This window comes from Abramis brama, assembly GCF_963993115.1.
Source record: "Abramis brama genome assembly, chromosome: 23".
In the NCBI taxonomy this organism is placed as follows: domain Eukaryota; kingdom Metazoa; phylum Chordata; class Actinopteri; order Cypriniformes; family Leuciscidae; genus Abramis; species Abramis brama.
This window is the reverse complement of record NC_139985.1, coordinates 9,530,242-9,550,340: the sequence shown is the minus strand read 5'-3', so window position 1 is coordinate 9,550,340 and position 20,099 is coordinate 9,530,242. Positions and strand designations below refer to the sequence as shown.

General features: G+C 37.0%; 1 protein-coding gene across 2 annotated transcripts in view; it reads right to left on the bottom strand.

Moving 5' to 3' along the window:
* The window catches only part of arhgef10la (Rho guanine nucleotide exchange factor (GEF) 10-like a), a 137,372-nt gene that overhangs the window by 69,177 nt on the left and 48,096 nt on the right, over window positions 1-20,099 (bottom strand). For both annotated transcript variants that reach the window (XM_084101079.1, XM_084101078.1), the window contains 5 exons: window positions 19,223-19,368; window positions 18,344-18,516; window positions 12,677-12,792; window positions 9,923-10,050; window positions 1,329-1,429 (listed from right to left, as the gene is read on the bottom strand). In XM_084101079.1, coding sequence (XP_083957205.1) covers window positions 1,329-1,429; window positions 9,923-10,050; window positions 12,677-12,792; window positions 18,344-18,516; window positions 19,223-19,368 — 664 coding nt within the window. The remainder of the gene's footprint in view (window positions 1-1,328; window positions 1,430-9,922; window positions 10,051-12,676; window positions 12,793-18,343; window positions 18,517-19,222; window positions 19,369-20,099) is intronic.

Sequence of the window (20,099 nt, the reverse complement as noted above, 5' to 3'; positions counted from 1 at the left end):
TAGCTTATTGCACCTTGACCCTGATAGCAACATTTAACACATTAATACCCAGATGTTTTTAATGCACAATCATATGAACATAATGTGCAGTTGTTTTGCAACAGAAACCTATACAAAGTGAGGCTTTGCCCACCACAAGTTGCCAAATGCATTTCTGACTAAAAACTCCTATTGTATTTTTATATCATAAAAGTTGACTTCCTTGGGAAGACTATAGCCACTTTTATGATATAAAAAAATATACCATACTATTTAGTCTAGATTAATTCAAATTAAAACAAACTGGTTTAAATGCTACTAGAAGCATCACAAAATTATGAATGTACAGGATGAAAAATAATTTTGAGATTTGTTAAAGATTTCATTTTTAAGTGTTATTGAACACTCTCAAATGTACTGTATTAAACATTTTATTTTGATGGTCCCCTTTGAACATTCTGTTGACTGTAAGAAAAGTTGCACTTAACTCTCATTAGAGTATTAGTAGACTGTCTGCTTAATCTGCTAACACTTCATCGTGATGCTCCCTTAACAGACATTCTACTGACTATAAGTAACATTGCAAGTACATGTCAACTTATTCTAACCCTAACCCTACCAGTCTGCTAATATTCTACTAACACTCTAATGAGAGTTAGTAGACAGGTAGGTGCAACTTTACTCATAGTCAACAGAATGTGTATAAGGGATCAAATAAATGTCAAAATAATTTTTTTTTTACTTTATACTAAATATTTTTACTCTAAAATTGCTATAAAATCAAAGCCATATGTCTAACCAAGTTGTGTTCCAAATTTGAAGTTGATATTGCAAAAACTGAAGTTCCTATGACATTTTGTTATACCAAAAGGTTTAGGCTATTTCTATTAGCTTGTGATAGGAGGAGGAGGAGGAATGACTTCTTCGGGGAGTTAGAGATGATGTGGCTGAATATATATATCTTTGCCCTAAGGTTAAAGCATATTAAAATGGTTTATGCATTGATAAGACCAAAATAAAACATAGCTGCACTTTGATTTACCATTGATGTGACAAACAGAAAATAAGTCAAGAAGTCACAACTGTGTAAAGCAATGAGATTTTGAAATTGTATTTTATAGTCAGTTATTTTACTGCATGCAGTTATCTGGTCAGAATAAATATCCACAACAAAACACCCATTTGCTTAATAATTAATCTTTCTTAATTAATATTAGAAATAATAATAATAAATACATTTCAATACATTATTATTAATTAATTTTATTTAGATTTTAATAATCATAGTCAATGTTTCAGATCAAAAGGCCTAAAGTCATGGGTTAGTGGAGGATACAATTCAAACTCACTCAGTGCTATCTTCGCTAGGTGGAACCGGTTGACCCAGGAGATCTTGCTGACAGGGCTTGGTGTGTTGAAGACCACAGTGAAGCTTACAGGACGCCCAGACCTACAGTACATGAGAAAAACATTGGACAGGTGGTGAGATACATTGATCTATCCAACATGGGCTCATTGCTATGGCCCTTTGAGGAAGATAATCTTATAAAATTGCCATAAAACACATCACAACATGGTGGCACCTTAATTATCAGTATTAATAATACAGTAAAATAGTTTTGCTGCAGTGCACCAAGGAGCCCTGGGGAGAGCAGCTGCCACTCTCCCCAATACAGCTTGATCTCAAGCTGAGTCTGGATCTGTGTGCGGCGTTTTATTAATCAATTTATTTAATTATTTATTTTTTAATGAAGTCTGTGCTTAGAGGAGGAAAAAGCAGACAGTAGAGAAGGAGAAATGGAGATCCCCACAATTACATACATGATAATTTTTTCTTAATTAAATCAAAGAGCCAGTACGAAGATCTGAGATCTGTGGATGTGGTGGCATGGAGGGTTATGTAGGGAAGGATGGAGAGTGTCAGGCCTGTGAGCTTGCTGAGTTCATCTGCATTCTGAGCCAAGATGTTTAGCCAGGTTAATGGACCAGAACTTTTCAGCAATTCCTTCTACAAGGGGGGAATGAGCGAGCATGACTGAGCACAGTGTACTTCTAGATGGGATGAGGTTCTTAATATGAGTTATTGAAGGAGATTGGCCACAAGAAATCGATCTGGAGTTGACTTTGAAGATTGACAGTTTAAAATTGAAAATGTGATTCAATTTCTGGATTCGATCATTATAAATTCTGTTATCTGAATCTCAGATATACCCATATTAGGGGAAAGAACAGTTGTGCTCATAAGCTCATAAGTACACACCTTTTGCAGAAGTCGTCAAACAGCTATTTATAAATGCTTCAGAAATAATAAATATCTAAAACAAAAACTATGTATATTAGGGATGTCGATCTAACGCAACGATTTGGTGCGATTATGGAAAAAATAATGCGTTAAAAAACCCAGCCTCGGCCTAGACATGTATCATGTCATCTTACATTGCATGCAGTTTGGTTACGAACATGATGCAGAGCAACAACTGACTGCATGATGAATGTAGTTAAAAAAGCCACTAAAATTCAAGATATGAGGGCAAAAAATGTCCCTCTATGGTTTTTGTCTTATATTTATATCACATGATATAGTTTAGCAATATCACACAAGCAAGAGTGCTGTTTTCCTCCCGAATATCTGCATGATTGTAAATGTAATTTTGATTTTATACAACAGTTCAATAAAGAAATGCATATTGTGTTACATTGCAGACACACTATTGTCAGTATTGTTTGTTTTTGCTCAATTTTGCCAATGAAAATAGTTCCAAACAAAGCCACAGTGAGTGTACTGTTGTGCATCTTCGAGCAGCCGTGTTTCATTACTGAATGAATCTGAGGGTTTTCTTGAATCGAGTGAGCCAATAGTTCAGTGAATGATTTATAAAGATGGTCACTTACTTAGCTCCTCGACGAATCAGCCATTTGAATGAACGACTGAATGACTCACTTACTAAGACAGTGACTTGCTGCCACCTACTGGCAGATTTTAGTTTCATATTTATAGTACTTATTAATTTTCAGTGTTTTCAGTTGTATTTCTATCTTTATTTTTAAAAATAATTCAGTCAGAAAACAGCGTGTGTAGCTGCCTTTTGCGTCTTCTTGGCTTCAGTATTTAAATTATCAAGGCTTAAACTTTCGTGACGATGAAGCGCTGGCCCGTCAACTGTCCCGAGCGTCGTTCACATTTGTTCACATTCATGCATTGTTAGAATTCATATAAGAATGTTAACACCGGCCAACCGTTGGTTCTAAATATAATGTATATACTGAGTCGCCCCCTTGAACATTTGGGATATTTCTAATCCTAAATGTTACTGTTTACATTTCAGTTTTCATTTCAGAAATGAGAAAATAATCTCAATGCATTTTTCCAGATCAATACTGTACAGTCGAAACAGTAGAATCATGCTAAAGTATTTGTGTTCCCAAAAAAGCCTTTCATGAAATGGTTCTTAAAAGAACCCAAAGAAACTTTAGTGCAATGGAAAGGTTCCATGGATGACCAGTAAATGGCACTTCATGGAACCATTGATGCAAACAGTTATTTGAATATAATTGCTGTGCTTGAATTGAATGTTATAAGGGAAGTATACATAAAAAAAAAAAAAACATCTTAGTTTTTATGATTCCTCTTATTAAAAAAAGTGTAGTGCGGTTTATGCAAGCAGTACACAAACCTATGGGCTAAACAGTAGTTTTTCAATCGCCTTAACACAGATGTCCAGGCCTTCAATGAGTCAAGAACCCATTCAACACTTGTAAAAAATACTTTGACTTCATTTCTAACACTTTGCCTGCTAAAAAGAGTCTCTCAGCAAAGGCTCAGGGACACGGAAAGCAATTCACATTCAAACATCATTAGAAGGTAATTGACTGGAGAATATGATGACGCCTGCCTTGGCTACTGTCACACCAGCAGCCTCTGCCTGCTCTGCATTCAATCCAGGCCAGAGAGAGAGAGAGAGAGAGAGAGAGAGAGAGAGAAAAGCATGAAGTGCGAAGACACATATATAGAAGAATGAAATGAAACCTTCGAAGACGGTCAGAGATAAAGAGAGCGAATTTTGACTGAAATTCATGTGGTGCCTGGCTCCTTCCCAGAATGGCAAACGCAAACAACAACTCACAGATATTTCCTTCACTCAGCACAAAGGTTTCACATGGAAAAATAAGCAAAAAGAGGTGGGATAGGGGGAGAGCTGTTTTTCCAGAGCAGAGTAAGTGCGCTCCATGCTTAATTTGATTCCTGGGATAAAGCTGGGCTCCCACATTGGTCTAAACATGATAAACAGAAAGGCCCTGGGTTCCTCCAGCTGGCTGATTGAAAAGCTGGGTGGTTGCGAGAAGGTGTGCGAGTTTGTGTGTCTCTGTGCGGCCTGAATGAAGAAACAGCAGAGGAGGCAGACTCCCAGGCAGAAAGGGCAGAATGGAGAGCAGACAACAGACTGATTTATGGCTGCAGGTCAGTGCTGTGGCATGTGTGTGACACTAATGCAGAATGACAGGACAGATGGTGGAATGGAAGCAAGACACTCAGCTCTTCTCTGTGCCGATTGGAGGTGACTGTAAATCACAGAGGAAGTGGCTTTGGAGAAAGCACTCTATAAGCTCTATAAACCCTATGCCCATTAATCCAAGATCAATTAACCTGTCAATTTCACACTTAACCCTGGGTTAACATCTTATTAAAACCAGGTTAGGCCTTTTTAAACTCAAGCAAAGCTTCAAACAAGTGGGTTAGCACTCCTTTGAAGTTGTATAGCCACTGACAACCAATCATTAATTGTATCAGTGCTTACCTTATTAAATATGCATGTGCTTTCAAACTTTGTTTAATTTCAGCATGTAAAACAGTGAAAGCAAATGCATTAACTGGAGTAATTATCATTATTGTGGCTTTTTTTTAGATTTTTGTAGAGTGTTTTAGAAGATGGAGTTTTGCTTACCTTATTAAATATTCATGTAATTTCACTTAGTTTAAAATCAGCTTGTAAGTGAAACAGTGAAAGCAAATGCATTAACTGGAGTAATTATCATTATTGTAGCTTTTTTCTTTTTTTTTTGAGATTTGTGTAGTGTGTTTTAGAGGATGGAATCTATGTGCCAATCTGTATTTGTCCAATCTAATTTGTCCATTATTTGTCCAATCTTTGTTACTAACCGCATGAATATGCAAATTCCTGAAACTCAAACAGGCAGTAGCACCACCAAGGTCATGGGTTTGATTCCCAGGGAATGTGTATGATAAAATGGAAGTGATAAAATGTACACTTTTAATCAGTAGCAGCTCCTGACTGTAAATTTAGGTAGATTCTGGGTCTTAGCATTAGTTTATGATAAACATTTTGTAAGCTTTATATGCTGAACACATGCGAAACACTTTTGGCAGAGGTTGCATTATTCAGCCTGAGGGTGGCGCTATAATGTTGATTGACAGGCTTTAAGTACACATGAGACACACAGAGAATGCAAAAAAAGAAAGAAAAGCAAGTCATGTCTATTCTTAAATCAAACACAAAAGAACACAACAGAACTATAAATGCTAATGGATATTCACATGAGCATGTTTAAACTAAAGGATTTATAGTTTAATTAATTTGATACACTACTCCACATATGACAGACATGCCAAATTGTTACTGACCTGATGCAGACTAATACACATAGGCTGAAAACGAAATCACCCCCTAAACCCTCAGTCACTATTCCCTATGTTAGTCCACTAATACATTTCACTTGAACGAGTGAATTCAGGCAGCTGTTGAGTGTACATGGGCTGTACACGGGCTGTACACTCGTTATTGCGGTGCAATGTGGGATCGAATGAGTGCACTCTATAACGTCAACTATGCCCAGCAGGCACCGGACGTCAATATGACGTCAGATTGACTTTGGATTTTGGATGGAAATGACAATCGGGTTGACGTCAGAACCCAACGTCAGATTGATGATTCATTCAAAACAGAAACGGCCATTCACTGCCATTATAAAGCTTGGAAGAGCCAGGACATTTTTTTTTTATATAACTACGATTGTATTTGTCTGAAAGAAGAATGTCATATACACCTAGGATGACTTGAGGATGTTCAATTCCAATTTCAGGTGTGAAAATCCCACTAGACACAACATGAAAAAAAATGTATACGGCTAAAAAGCTCATTTAAATACAGTGCATGAAATATATCGCAGAAGACCTAGAAGAAAAACATTCTAGTATGAAAAAAAGAGGCTTTCCTCGGTTTCAGACATCAGTGTGTCTTCTACATTAATTTTTGTTCTCAATCAATCCGCCATGTTTTTTGTCAATGTGTAATAGGCAGGACACGTAGGCGCACACACACGGATTTGCAGCAAGTTGAATGGGTGATGTTAATTATCCTGTTTCCTGAATGTGCATCAGCCTCCATGGCAGCGCTTTGAAATTCCATGTGTCACCATGCCTTTTGCTGCTTGCTGAGAGGAGTTATCTGAAGGTAGAAAAGGCTCCTAGACTAACAGCAGGTGAAAAACAAAGAACAGGGGGTGCAAAGTGGGAACTGCCGCTCTCCCTGGGTCTGTATGCGTGTGTTTGTTAAAAAAGAACGATAGGTAAAGAAAGAGCGGATTTGTGTACGTGTACCAAAGAGAGAAAGAGGTGGTTTAAATTAGTTTTTTTTTTCTTCTGTATTCAAAGATTTATTTTCTTCTCTGCCTCTCTGTGATCATGTTTTCCTTTTTTCCTTAACAGGATCTTTTTGGCCTTGTTGCCAAAAAGTTTATTTATAGACCAGTGGAGAGATGAGAGTAAATTATGGGGAAAGAGGGCGAAACCAAATCAGGAAATGTTGTGAGCCGGATTCAATTAACATCAGTCAAATGAGCACTATACACAGCTCTATTCAGTTCCATTCCCTTCTATTCTATTCTGGTTCTTTATCTGGTTCTTAATTATTATTTAAAAACTTTTGAGGAAATGTTTGGAAAAAACTAAATGAAAATCTTACAGTCTTTACTGCCCTTAGAAGTTTTTTGCCAAATGTCACTTGTCTCACTTTATGTTTTTGATTATTAAAGAACCGATTCATAATTTAAAAAAAATTCAGGAATCTGACTACACTGGCCATGCTGTACATTTTTGATTCACTAAAAAGAATTTGCTCTTAAAATCTATTTGAATTTATTTTAAATTCAGAACACATTTGTGATTCACTAAAAGGACCTGCAATGGCGGCTCATAAAATCATTAGTTCAGGGCTCAGACACTGGCCGTGCTGTATGTTTTTTGATTCACTAAAAATAATGGGCTCCCAAAAGTCATTCATTCGGGAATCAAATTTCACTGGTGATGCTGTAGGTTTTTGATTCACTAAAAAGAATCAGTTCATAAAAGCTATTTGGAATTCACACTTCACTCTAATCTTGATTTAGATCGGACAACACTTGCAGCACTGTATGTTTTTGATTCACTAAAAAGTGCAGACTCATAAGAATCATATGTTTGGGAATCAAATTACACTGGTCGTGCTGTTTTTGATTCACTAAAAACAAATTGCTTATCAGAGTCATTAATTCAGGATAAAAATTACACAGTTTGTGCTGTAAAAAGAATCAGCTCATAAAAGCTATTTGGAATTTCATTGTAAATTCTTGATTCATTAAAAGGAACATATTGAGGCTCATTAGTTCGGGTATCAGACAACATTCACTGTGCTAAATGTTTTTGATTCACTAATAAGAGCTGGCTCATAAGAATAATTTGTTTGGCAATCAAATTGCACTGGTCGTGCTGTGTGTGTTTGATTCACTAAAAATAAATGGTTTATAAGAGAAATTCGTTCACAGGGGCGCAGGAAGTATAGGTGTTGCAGTATGGTGTTTTCACGGGATTGTAAATGCTATGCAAATGTTTGTTCATTTACATTGATTCATTTTTAGCGTTTAGTAATGTATGTGTAATAAACACTTAAAAAAAAAAAAAAAGTGCCCCTGTTCGTTCAGTATTAAAATTACACTGGTTTTTGATTCACTAAAAATGTATCGGATCATAAAAATCATTCAATCTGGAATTATATTAAACTGGCTGTGCTGTATGATTTTGATTCACTAAAAAGGATTGGCTCATAAATCCTATTTGGAATTCAGACTAAATTTTATATTCTTGATTCACTATAAGAGCTGGCAGCTCTTAAAAATCATAATTATGTTGGGGATCGGACAACATTGGCCCTGCTGTATCAGTCTGAACCAGTCTGGTCGCACTACATGTTTAAATCTGGAGATTCATAAAACTGTTAATGGAACCACAAGTAAATTATTTGCTTTAACTGTTTTCTCAAAAACAGTACCAGTTCTGACGCAGGCATTGGAAAATTCAGGGAGTGTGAATGTTTTGGAAGATCTGTTTTGGAAGCAGGGCAGGGGTTCTGATGAACATCTGACTGAGCATATTGCTTTTGCAGGCTCTCCAGAAACGTGAGCTAACCAAGCAGGCCTGAAGAGCAGGGGTCTGACAGATATTGGGAGGACTGCAGGGTACTAAGCCGCTCTAGGGCCGGTTGGGCTGTCACATTAGGTTGAGAAAGCACATGGAGATTAAATGTTCTGCCGAGTCTCTTCCATGTGCCAAGACAAAAAATCAGTTCCTTGTACCTCCTCTCAGCTGGCAAGGCACTATTTGTCTTTGTAGTTGGGTAAGTAAGGATCAAATGAAATAAAATAAAAAGTTTGATATGCTTGTGTTGAAACAATTCATGTGAACACGACAAGTGAGATTATACAAGAATTGATTCAACCCTCATGTTATCTTAGGGTTCTCAGAGAAACCAAGACTTATTAAAAGTGTAATTCACTAAAAAATAAAAAATCTGACAATTTATTCACCCTCATGTCATTCCAAACCTGTATGACTTTCTTTCCACTTTGGAACATTAAAGATGTCTTTAGGTTCATCCAATAAAAGATAGATGATTGGAGTCTCTTGGGCCCCAAAAATATTCCAATCAGAAAATGAAGCTTAAATAAATGTCAACTGCTCTATGTGCTTTACAGTTTATCTTCTACTTCTCTCTGCTTCTCTTCTGTCATGTTCTCCCCGTCTCCTCAGCTCTTTTCTTAGTTGAATCCTCCACTAATCTATCTTCATTTCTCTTCCTTCCACGGCCGATTCTATGAGTGAAGTTTCCGCTCGCACTCTGCATCATTAAGATAAGCACATTCAGGTGCAGTGCACTGTGAAAAATGTGCAGCCTCCGCCTTGACACATTTACATTCACTGACTTTAATGTGACATAATAAGAGTACATTAAAGCCTCTGTCTACGCATCAAAGAGAAATGACACTAGAGCTCCAAATGGGAAACAGCAGCTCCCAGACTAAGTTAAATGAATTGAACAAGCTCTATGACTAGCCATAATGTAGAACTTCCCAGACTGAAAGGGTCTGTAACTTCACCTCCAGCATTTCTTGATCTCCCAAATCTGAGAACTATCACTTAATGATTTCCCATCATGCTATTAGGCTTGTAATTTGCCGCTTGGCTACGTTAAAGGTGACAAGGGGTAGGCTTTTAACACAGGCCGCAAATAAAGCCGGGTAATGCACATTCATTAGGGGAAATTAACATGGTGCCAGGCTCCTTCATCATCTTAACGTTGTTGCAGATGAACATTAACATGTTTGTCATCTGCCATTATATTTCAATGCCACTTGGGTTCACCTGCGCCAGAGAATGTATGCAGGACTTTATAAGAGTCTGAAATCAAGTGTTGTAATCAAAATATTTTTTTCTTGTTTAGATCTCAGAGGCCATTTAGCAAAATGTCTAAATACTAACAGGAGAAGATCAGGAAAGGAAAATGTGTTTTTGGATTAGAAACGGCTGTAACAAATATCTGAACCCATTCATATGTGTTTTTTAATTTTATTGAGGGTGCTAAAGAAAATGTAAGCTTTTGCCCCGTTTACTCACTTGTCTGGTCTGCCAGGGACCTGCAATCGTAAACGGCACTTGTTGGCACTCTGAATTTGGTCCTCTTTGATGCGGATCAGCCTTTGCAATGCCAAACACCAGTCCTGTGCTACCGTGGTGTTCAGATTCTATAAACACAGCAAAGAATGACAAGTGTGATTCTAGCAAACACGCTATTTACTGGTAGTGCTTTAGGACCTTGACTTTACATTGGACATCAGGTTTTGAACCAACACAGTACATAAACTTAGATAAAAATGTACTGAAAACCAAGCACTGAAAGATTTTAATGTTATTAGGAATTGCACATGCCCAATAATAGCCTATGCAAAATTATTAATATAACAATAGGTAAATCGAAGCATTATCTATTTATTCATGTGATGATAAAGATCAAATTATAAAGTCTTCAGTGTCTCAGGATCCTTTAGAAATTGTTTTAAAATGATGATTTGCTGCCCAAGAAAGAGTTCTTAATATCATCAATGTTGAACACAGTAGTGCTGCTTAAAGGGGTGGTATAATGCCCTTTTCACAAGATGTAAAATAAGTCTTTGATGTCCCCAGAGTGTGTATGTAAAGTTTTAGCTCAAAATACCCCACAGATATTTTTATATAGCATGTTAAAATTGTCATTTTTGAGGGTGAGCAAAAACGCACCGTTTTGTGTCTGTTCCTTTAAATGCAAATGAGCTGCTGCTCCCAGCAGAGAGGGCGGAGCTTCAACAGCTTGCACTCACACAGACATGCACTGAAACTTTCAAAAACGTTTAGCCTTTTATGTTCAAACCGGATTCAGACAATGATGGAGTGACAACATGTAGAATGCAACAGGACGTTTCTGAATGGTTAGTTGATGAATTTATGTAGCTTATGTGTAGTTATCTTCTAGTCATTGATTAGCATATTCTGTCTTGATAATCTATAAATCGTGTTCAGGGGGTGGGGTTTATGTACATTTTAGGGTTGGTGATGTCACTATGATGATGAGAATTCAAAAGAACAGCCTTCATTTGGAATAAAATCATTTTTGTAACATTATGAATGTATTTACGGTCACTTTTGATCAATTTAATGTCTCCTTGCCAATTATTATTATTTTTTTTGCCAAAAAAATGTATTCTAATCTTACTGACCCCAAACTTTTGAATCAAAGTGTGCTGTATATTGTTAGTTGCATTTTTATATGCATTTAGCCTTGTTTAGCACAGCTTACCATATCGGAACAGACCTGTAACCAGTCGAAAACTACAGCTTTATATCACATTAAATGCAGAAATCACTGTTTTTTTGTTATGTTAATTTTGGCTTTGGCCTTGAAGTATTGATGAAATAATAAAGGCTTCCCTCTTATAAACAAAATTATTCACACCTCCCAAAAGCCAAATCCAATTGAAATACATCTGCAAAATCAATGAGGTCTGCAAAAGTTCACCCATTCTCTATTCACCTCACATTTACATTCTGATTAGATTGTGGTAGGAATTAGTCATTTGGAGAGAGGCCAAAAGCATGTTTATGGACAAGAAAGCATGCAAGACAAAGCACTGTTCCTGTTTTCATATAACACTCAGAGGTAAAAGCAGCAAACTAGCTGTTGTATTGGTTTAGTAGCTGCCAAGGCATCAGGGGAGCTGTCCTGATTTGAGAACAGCCTTGTGCTGTGCAGACATGCTGTTCAGAGCTATCTCCCATCTGAAAATCAACTGCGGATCAGATTATGAAGGTTTCCCCACGTTGACGTCCAACTATCAAGCCAATGCCGTGACCCAACCACGTCTTTGGTTGCTGAACTTTGATCACAATTTAATTACGCTGAAAACGCTGAATTACCCCAAAGCCTTCCATCCCCAGATGGATGCAGCATATGTGGCTAATACTGCTTTTGTTTTGGTGCTTAATATATTCCACCAAGATTTTTCCTGGACTTTGTTCTTTTTATAATTTTTGGACAGTGTTAGGATATTATATTTTCATAATGAAAATTCTGTTTATTTATGCAAAAGCACAGCTTATCTTATTTTTTTTATTTAAATTTTTGAGAGAGAGAAAGGACACATTAAATTAAAACACAGTAAAGACATTTATGTTACAAAAGATTTATATTTCAAACAAAAAATCCTGGAAAAAAGGGTATCATGTTTTTTTTTTTAAATAATATTAAGCAGCAAAACTCTTTTCAACATTGATAATAAAAATAAATGTATCTCGAGCACTAAATAAGCATATTAGAATGATTTCTGAAGGATTGTGTGACACTGAAGACTGCCATCACAGGAATAAATTACATTTTAAGATAAATGATCAAATAAATGCAGCTTTGGTAAACATAAGAGATTATTTTAAAAACATCTTACCAAATCCAAACTTTTGAACAGTATTGTATGTAAAAAACATGTATTTTAATATTTATATGAATGATACAGTAGTCAACATTTGAAGTGGATCAAAAAAGTTAATCAAAGTTGTCCTAAGACAAGAACGCGTATTGTTCAAAATTCATGTACAACTTTGATGAAAGGTTTTGATCCACTTCAAATGTTGACTACCATATATTAAAAGCATATAAAATGTATGTTTATTTTTATTTTTTTAACTTAATGCCACAACTTCAATTTATGAGCCATGTTTACAATTACTTGCTCCGCAGCAAAGTAATTTTTTAATATATGACATCAGTTCCCTTCAAGTTTCTGATTAAGGGTTCAGATACATTATGGGCCCATTGTTTGAGTGGTAGTGAACATTATTTACCTGGTACGTTCCCTGTAAAGTCCCCACGAGCAGAGTGACTTGCTCTACCACTGAGAGGTCGTGCTGCAACTCCTGCAGTTCCTGATACAGACGGGGCGGACCCAGAATGATGCTTCCTGTCAATCAAAAAAAAACAGCTTCACTTATCCAGCACTTAAATTGCACACCACGCTTTATCAGAACATTCACCTGCACTCCAGGGTTTTCGTTAGATGAGATGGTATTTCTGCGGATATGGCTTCCCGTAAGGTGCTGAATCATTTGAATATGTAATCGAGTCAGGAAAAGCTCGGTTACACTGTGAGCTATGCTCAAATAAAAAAGCACTTAAGGATTTCCTATACAATGCACATTCCTCCATTTAAAATAATTGATCTGAGACCTGCATAGTGGTCTACAATGACAGAAATTTCAGAATGATACCGGACCTTTAAATAGGAAGACTCGTTGTGCTCTAGGGCTTTCTCTTAAAAGAACTTGCCCTGATGCAAATCGAAACAAAATCAACTTAACTTTTAAAGACTTCTGCACTATCACAAAACTTTAATTTGTCAATACTCTCCAGTAGCTCCACTAACAAAGAGAATCAATACTCAAGATAGATCGATTGTTCCCATTGTTTGTGCACCCACAGAGGCTAACACTATAAGGAAAAGGAGCAGAGTATAAAATGAAGCCATTTGGAAATATGAAGCCCTTTAAGGGTGACGAAACGAACACAGGTGTCTCATTAGACGTGAAATGTACCATCGATTTGAATCCCCATTCCCTTTTTTGCGGTCTGCAGAATCAATAGCGGGGGGTGAATCTGCTCTATGTGTCCGACTGATAGCCCAGGAATGAGGAGTGTAATTAAATCCCAGAGCTGGATACGAAGACTGCAAGACCGTCTGGCCTTTCAGCACCTCCGCATAATCACATGACCTGTGTACAGAATTGGGGCAGCATGGGCAATTGTTGACCCCCAGCTAAACCTAATTTTCAAAGTACTGTTGGAAGGTCTGTCAGAGATCTTTCTCAGGCTCTGACACGCCATCTCTCTCTCTCTCTCTATATTTTCTCTCTATAGGCCTGCCTGTCTTTCTGCCTTTCACTGTCTGTCTAGGATTCAATCCACTTCTCTTTACACCTCTACATCTTTCTTCCACTGTTTTGTCTGTCTCTCTCTAACCTTTAGAAATTGAATAGGGTCTTCAACTCACACAGCCACAGAGACATCTGTCACTGGCACGACTTGATCAATAGCAGGCACATTTGAATAAAAATAGGCACAGTCCCTGTCATCACAGCCCCTACAGCGAAAGCTGGCAGAGTTTACATGCTCTTCTGGTTGCCGTGGCAAGGCCTCAGGCGGGCTTACAGGTTTGTGGGCTTGTGGCCCTGGCCTCAGGTGAATGTGCTGACTTGTAATCCAGACTAATCCAGTTGGTGTGCTGGGATCTGGTTTTCACACTATTGCATGGTTTTCCACCATTTCCACTAGTCTATCTCTCTCACACACATTGTCATATGTAAACGGACACACGCGCTGGCCGGCCACCAGCAGAGGCCTATGCAGGCACAATACAGTAGTCCAAAGCCTAAAGTTAACCAAGCTCAAATTTGGATCTCTCATTCAAATCTATGCTCTTTAACTAAAATAAGTGTGCTTTTTACTCATTTCTTAGCAGGGATCTATCTGCCACATGTTTTAACAAATAGTAAAAAGGTGTGCATGCCATGGCCATTAAGGAAACTAGTCTGTGATCATTTCCAGGGACTAAAGTGTTCAATTAATATTGCACCGAACCAGCTAAGGGTAAGAGAGACAATTTTCTTTTACTTTACATCCTTTTAATAACTATATTTTGTATATTACATGTATACTATACTCATGACATGACATGACATGACATGACATGACATGACATGACATGACATGACATGACATGACATGACATGACATGACATGACATGACATGACATGACATGACATGACATGACATGACATGACATGACATGACATGACATGACATGACATGACATGACATGACATGACATGACATGACATGACATGACATGACATGACATGACATGACATGACATGACATGACATGACATGACATGACATGACATGACATGACATGACATGACATGACATGACATGACATGACATGACATGACATGACATGATATGATATTTTGTGCTGCTTAATATTTTTTTATAACCTTTGATATTTTTTTTCAGGATTCTTTGATGAATAAAAAGTAAACAAAAAAAAAGAACAGCATTTATTTCAAATATAATTATTTTGTAACAATTGAATATACACTACCGTTCAAACGTTTATATATTATACCATGTTATATTATTAGATTATAATATACTACACATAATTTATATATAATTCATATTAAAACAATATAAAAAGTAAAAATAAATATGAATATTCATAATATTAATCTTATAATTTGTAATAATTCATCATTATCAGCAGCAGTAGTATATTTATTAATACTATACAAGATATAATATAATATACATCATTTATATTAAAACAATATAAAAATATTATTGTTGTTATTATTATTACTTCATGTTGTCCACCATATTTACTTTGTCTAAATGGCAGAAGTCTAGAAATATTTCAGCAGGATAAATTATTTGAGAGAGGGCTTAACTGTCCAAAATAGCATCACTGTACAGTAAGTCTCCATTAAGAATACATCTCATTGCTCACAGGCCTCTAAGACTTGCAATATGCTACTGTTTTATACTGCTTTAGAGTGGCAGCAGCAAAGCCCTTGCTCTTCCTGGAATGCTGGCCTATTCCATCAATAAATTAGGGCACTGGGGCCTGCAGGAGATGAAAAATGAGTCCATTTTGAGGTACGCTGGGGGAGCATGGGATCTGATTTGGGCGAGGAGCCCCATGGAGTGACATCACAAGGGAGGAGAGATGTGGCAAGGCAAAACAGGGTTGTGTGTCTATGTGCTGCTATTAATAGCTGAAGAAAGAGATATTCAGACTAGACCAGACTATAACAAAGTGGTCTGGAAAATAGTGATTAAAGTGGCGGCTTCTTGTTACTTAACCAGAAGTGTGTGCTAACAGCTCAAGCAGGTCATTGAATATGATAAAAGAGAGGGACACGGTCTGTCTTATATCTGGTCACAGACAGAAATACCGAAACGTATCCTCACCAAATACAGGCTCCTTGACCAGTCTAGCCATAGAAAAAGGCTTTCAAAAGAAGAAGTCTGTAGCTCTCTATAAGACTAGTGAGGTTGAGACAGAGGCATACTTCACTGTGATAAGTTTATATTATTCATATATATATAAGCTTTATAAAAATGACCATTCTAGAAGAAAATTTCAGATGGCACTTAGAGGCTTTTGCATCTGAACTCTTCATATATATATATATATATATATTTATATATATATATATATATGAAGAGTTCAGATGCAAAAGCCTCTAAGTGCCATCTGAAATTTTCTTCTACAATGGTCATTTTTATAAAGCTTGTATATTTAAGTTCAAAAATGTAACTTAAATGACAATTAATAGGTAATTTGCATTGCCATTTAAGTGAAATTTTTGAACTCTTCATATACACACATATATATATATATATATATAGAGAGAGAGAGAGAGAGAGAGAGAGAGAGAGAGAGGTGGTACTGAGGGAAGCTGCAATAAAAGCTCACCTGCACATCCTCAAAAAACAGTCTATATTTTGAATATAACAATATTATGATGTCTTTTTGAATGTTTATTGTACAATGTTACAATACAATTGAATTGTATAGTATATTGTAAATATTATGTGTATTACCCTTACCGACCTTTAATTTTTTCAAAAGAAATTTCTAAAGAACAGCATTTATTTAAAATAGAAATCTACTGTAACATTATAATGTCCTTACTGTCACTTTTCAATTTTCACATCAATTTAATGCATCTTTGTTGAATAAAATTAATTTCCTTTTAAAAAACGATATATACTATTACAGTATTTATAACTATTACTTCTTTTACTGACCAAACCTTTAAACGGTAGTGCATATAAAAATACAGGCTATATAATAAAGTGCCCTCATTGTGCCATTTTAAACATTTGTAGGTCTCATACAAGAGGCTTACATGCTTTCAAGGTCAAAAAACACTTTAATTTTCTCATAATATACATTGCACATCACCTCTTTTCTCACAGTGCCTGAAACGACTCAAAGGATTCAGTCTCTCTAAACACCTCCTTTCCTCTGCTCTAATTGATCAGATAGCCCAGCCTGTTTTGACTGGTCGACAACTTACAGTGTGTCGCAGTGGCGTGCACAGGGGGTCTATGCAGGGGGGCTTGAGCCCCTGCCCCTTTAATCGTGAAAGTGGCCTTTTCGGTCGTATCTCGGAGCCCAGTGGAACGCGATTTCTACCGAGGGGGACCCCACCAACCGACAGGTTGCTACAACATGTTGCTTCTCAGCTACAACTACAATGGTTGAGGGTTGGGTCAAAGTACCATGTACATATTATTTGCGGGCAGTCAATGAAAATCATAGGCTGGCATTATGCAAATTTGTACGAACCTATGTCGAGTTGATATGTTACGGAAGTGAGACTTGAATTTCTGATGGTTCGTTTCCTTCTTTTAGGAAACAATAACTTTATTTGTCGTGCACTTTGATCTTTAAAACTTTGCAGACCTTTTACATTCACAAACAGCTATTATACACTGCATGGCAGGTAATATTCAAAATAGCATGGGGCACTTTAATAAAAGAAAAACATTTATTCTATACTATATCTTTATACTATATTTATTTTATATATTCCTGTCACTGTTTTTATTTCTTGTATTGATTATTTGGCAACATGTTATATCAAACAATCATGCCAGTATTTGGAAATTTAAATTGAGGGAAATGACAGAGAAAATGATGAGAATGAGAAATAGGAAGTAGATGGGAGGCTACTGCTGAGTTATAAAGTAGCAGGAAGAGAACGGAGGCAGATAAATTGAACAGAATGCTGTTTTATAATGATTTCAGAGAGAAATAAGGCATAGGGGGCATAAGAGGTCTTCAAAAGACTCTTGCCCGCGAGCTGTCTGCTAGGCCTTGGCATTAAACATCTTCTGTCATCTAATTTCCTGGCTCCCCTGTGTGCACAATCCAACATGGGTGTTCCAGAGACAACACCATTAATATTTCGGCTCAGAAAGCAAAAGGCTTAAACAGCCAGAACCTGTACATCCTGATAACATTTTGTACCTGGAGCTCTGTCAGCATATTTATCTTGGTGCCCCACAATTGCTCTCTTCCTCCTCCTCGTCTTCGAACTCAAAACACAATAATGTTTTGTAAGAGTGTTCAGTCCTGATTCCAATCTCCTGAACTTGCTCTCTCTGATTGGAAGTGGAGGTGGAAATAATGCGGCAAGACTGATGACAGCACGCTGAATATGTTTGTGGTCTATCAGACAGTGAAATAAGATTGCATAGGCCGTTCTCTGTTATTCTTATCTACCTCACCTGAGATACACTCATCTGTATCTGAGGCCATAAAAAGTTGCATTTCTCACAAAAAACAGACAGTTATTTCAAAATGTCTCAGAGACTCACATCAAGGGGTGCATGCTATCTGATTGTTTAGAAAGTAGCAGCGCCAACAGCATTGCCATTACCCAGTCCGGTAGAGCCGCCCAAACGCTTGACGCCTCCAAGCTGGTAAAGAGTGTCCTTAGATTGGGAGCCCTCTTGACCCACTTCAACTACCTGAACCTGCTGCAAGGGAGCACTCCACTTCAGGCTATACTTGGGACCCACTGGAACCAGACTGCTGATGTCAGGGGGGCCCCTGGTGGTGACAAGAACAACAATGTGTCAAAATGTATTTGCATAGTCATAAAAATAAGTAACCTGACAGATCATTCACTCGAATGCAATCTTGTTAAACATACCCCAATACTCTTTATTTTTTATTTACAACTTCGAAAAATCTTTTTTTACAGATCAACTGTGAGTACATTGTGGAAGTCTGGAGTTCCAGCTGTTGGGGGGTGGGGTGTTATTATTCATGTTTTGTTGTAATCACAATCACCTCAGCATGTCGAGCCACACTTTAGTAGAACAGAGACCTAACATGCTGCAGTGGAAGAACTTGCTCAAAAGCTTTGAGATTCAGTATCACCGCAAGCTTTTTCACTTAGCTTTTTACCTTTTGCACTGCTGAGATGTGATCAATGGAGCTGTCATAGATAATCTATTTGGATGGAACAGAGAAGCGCCTTTATGCCTGTGATCTATGGGGATAATTTCTGTCGCTGTATCTAAACACCCTGCTATTTGTTCCCAGATAATGAAGGCCCATTTGACTCTGCCCAATTCTGTCCTGTGCCTTAAAAATTAGTGGCTAACCCCGTCAATATTGGGGCAACATCACAGTAATGCTCCTGGAGACTCAGAAGTCTGTATTTAGATCGGCAATCAATCAGTCAGCGTGGCCTTAAAGGGGGGGCGGAGTGACAAAGAGAAAGTCAATCGACCTTGTCCTGGACACATACTTGACATTGATGTTGGCACAGATGAGCATGTCACCGAAGAGAAAGACTTTCCTCTCCTTAGACTTAAGGACCTGTCCTCGTTCACCATACACCGTCTCAATCAGCGTCTCGCAAAGGATCAAAGAGCTCTGCTCAGAGTTCAGCAGCTGAAGAAAAGACAGGGGAGACACTGATTACACTTAAGTCTTACAAAATAGAGGCTACCAATTACATGGCTACACACGCTTACTTAGAGGCCACATTGTGGCGTAAAAGACACTTGAAGGTTCACAGAAAGGCAGCACAGAAGATTGGAAACGGCAGTATATTTGAAGTGGAAAAGGTTGGGGAAAACACAATCTTAAAGGACATGAAGTGTAGACTTACATCCACAAACTACATACATTTAAATGTGCATTATAAAAAGGAGGGTTCCTAAAGGTGTTTTAAATATGTAAATACTTAATTTTAGAACAATATCTGTTTTTCCTGAATAAAAACTGTACTTTCAAATAAAGCTCCTTTACAACAGAATTTCTAAATCTGTTTTGCCTTAGATGGTCTGCCCCATCAATCTGATATCAATTTGAGAAACACATTTTGAGATTTATGCACTAAAGTAAAGAGAAAACATTTAAATGATAATTATGTATCGGAAACACTTTAGAGAAGAAGCATAATAATTATAATTGTTAAAAATCCCCTTTTACCCTTTTAAGAGAATAAAACTGAATGTGTTTCTGTGATTCAAAATGATGGAGCAGGTCATATGTTATACTGGATTTTCTTAAAAATAACTTAATGTGTTATGGTGAATTTTATAAAATCACATAAAATCAGTTATTGTAACTTTTTGAGAGCCTTAATATTTTACTTACATTTTCTGTTTTAAAAGATT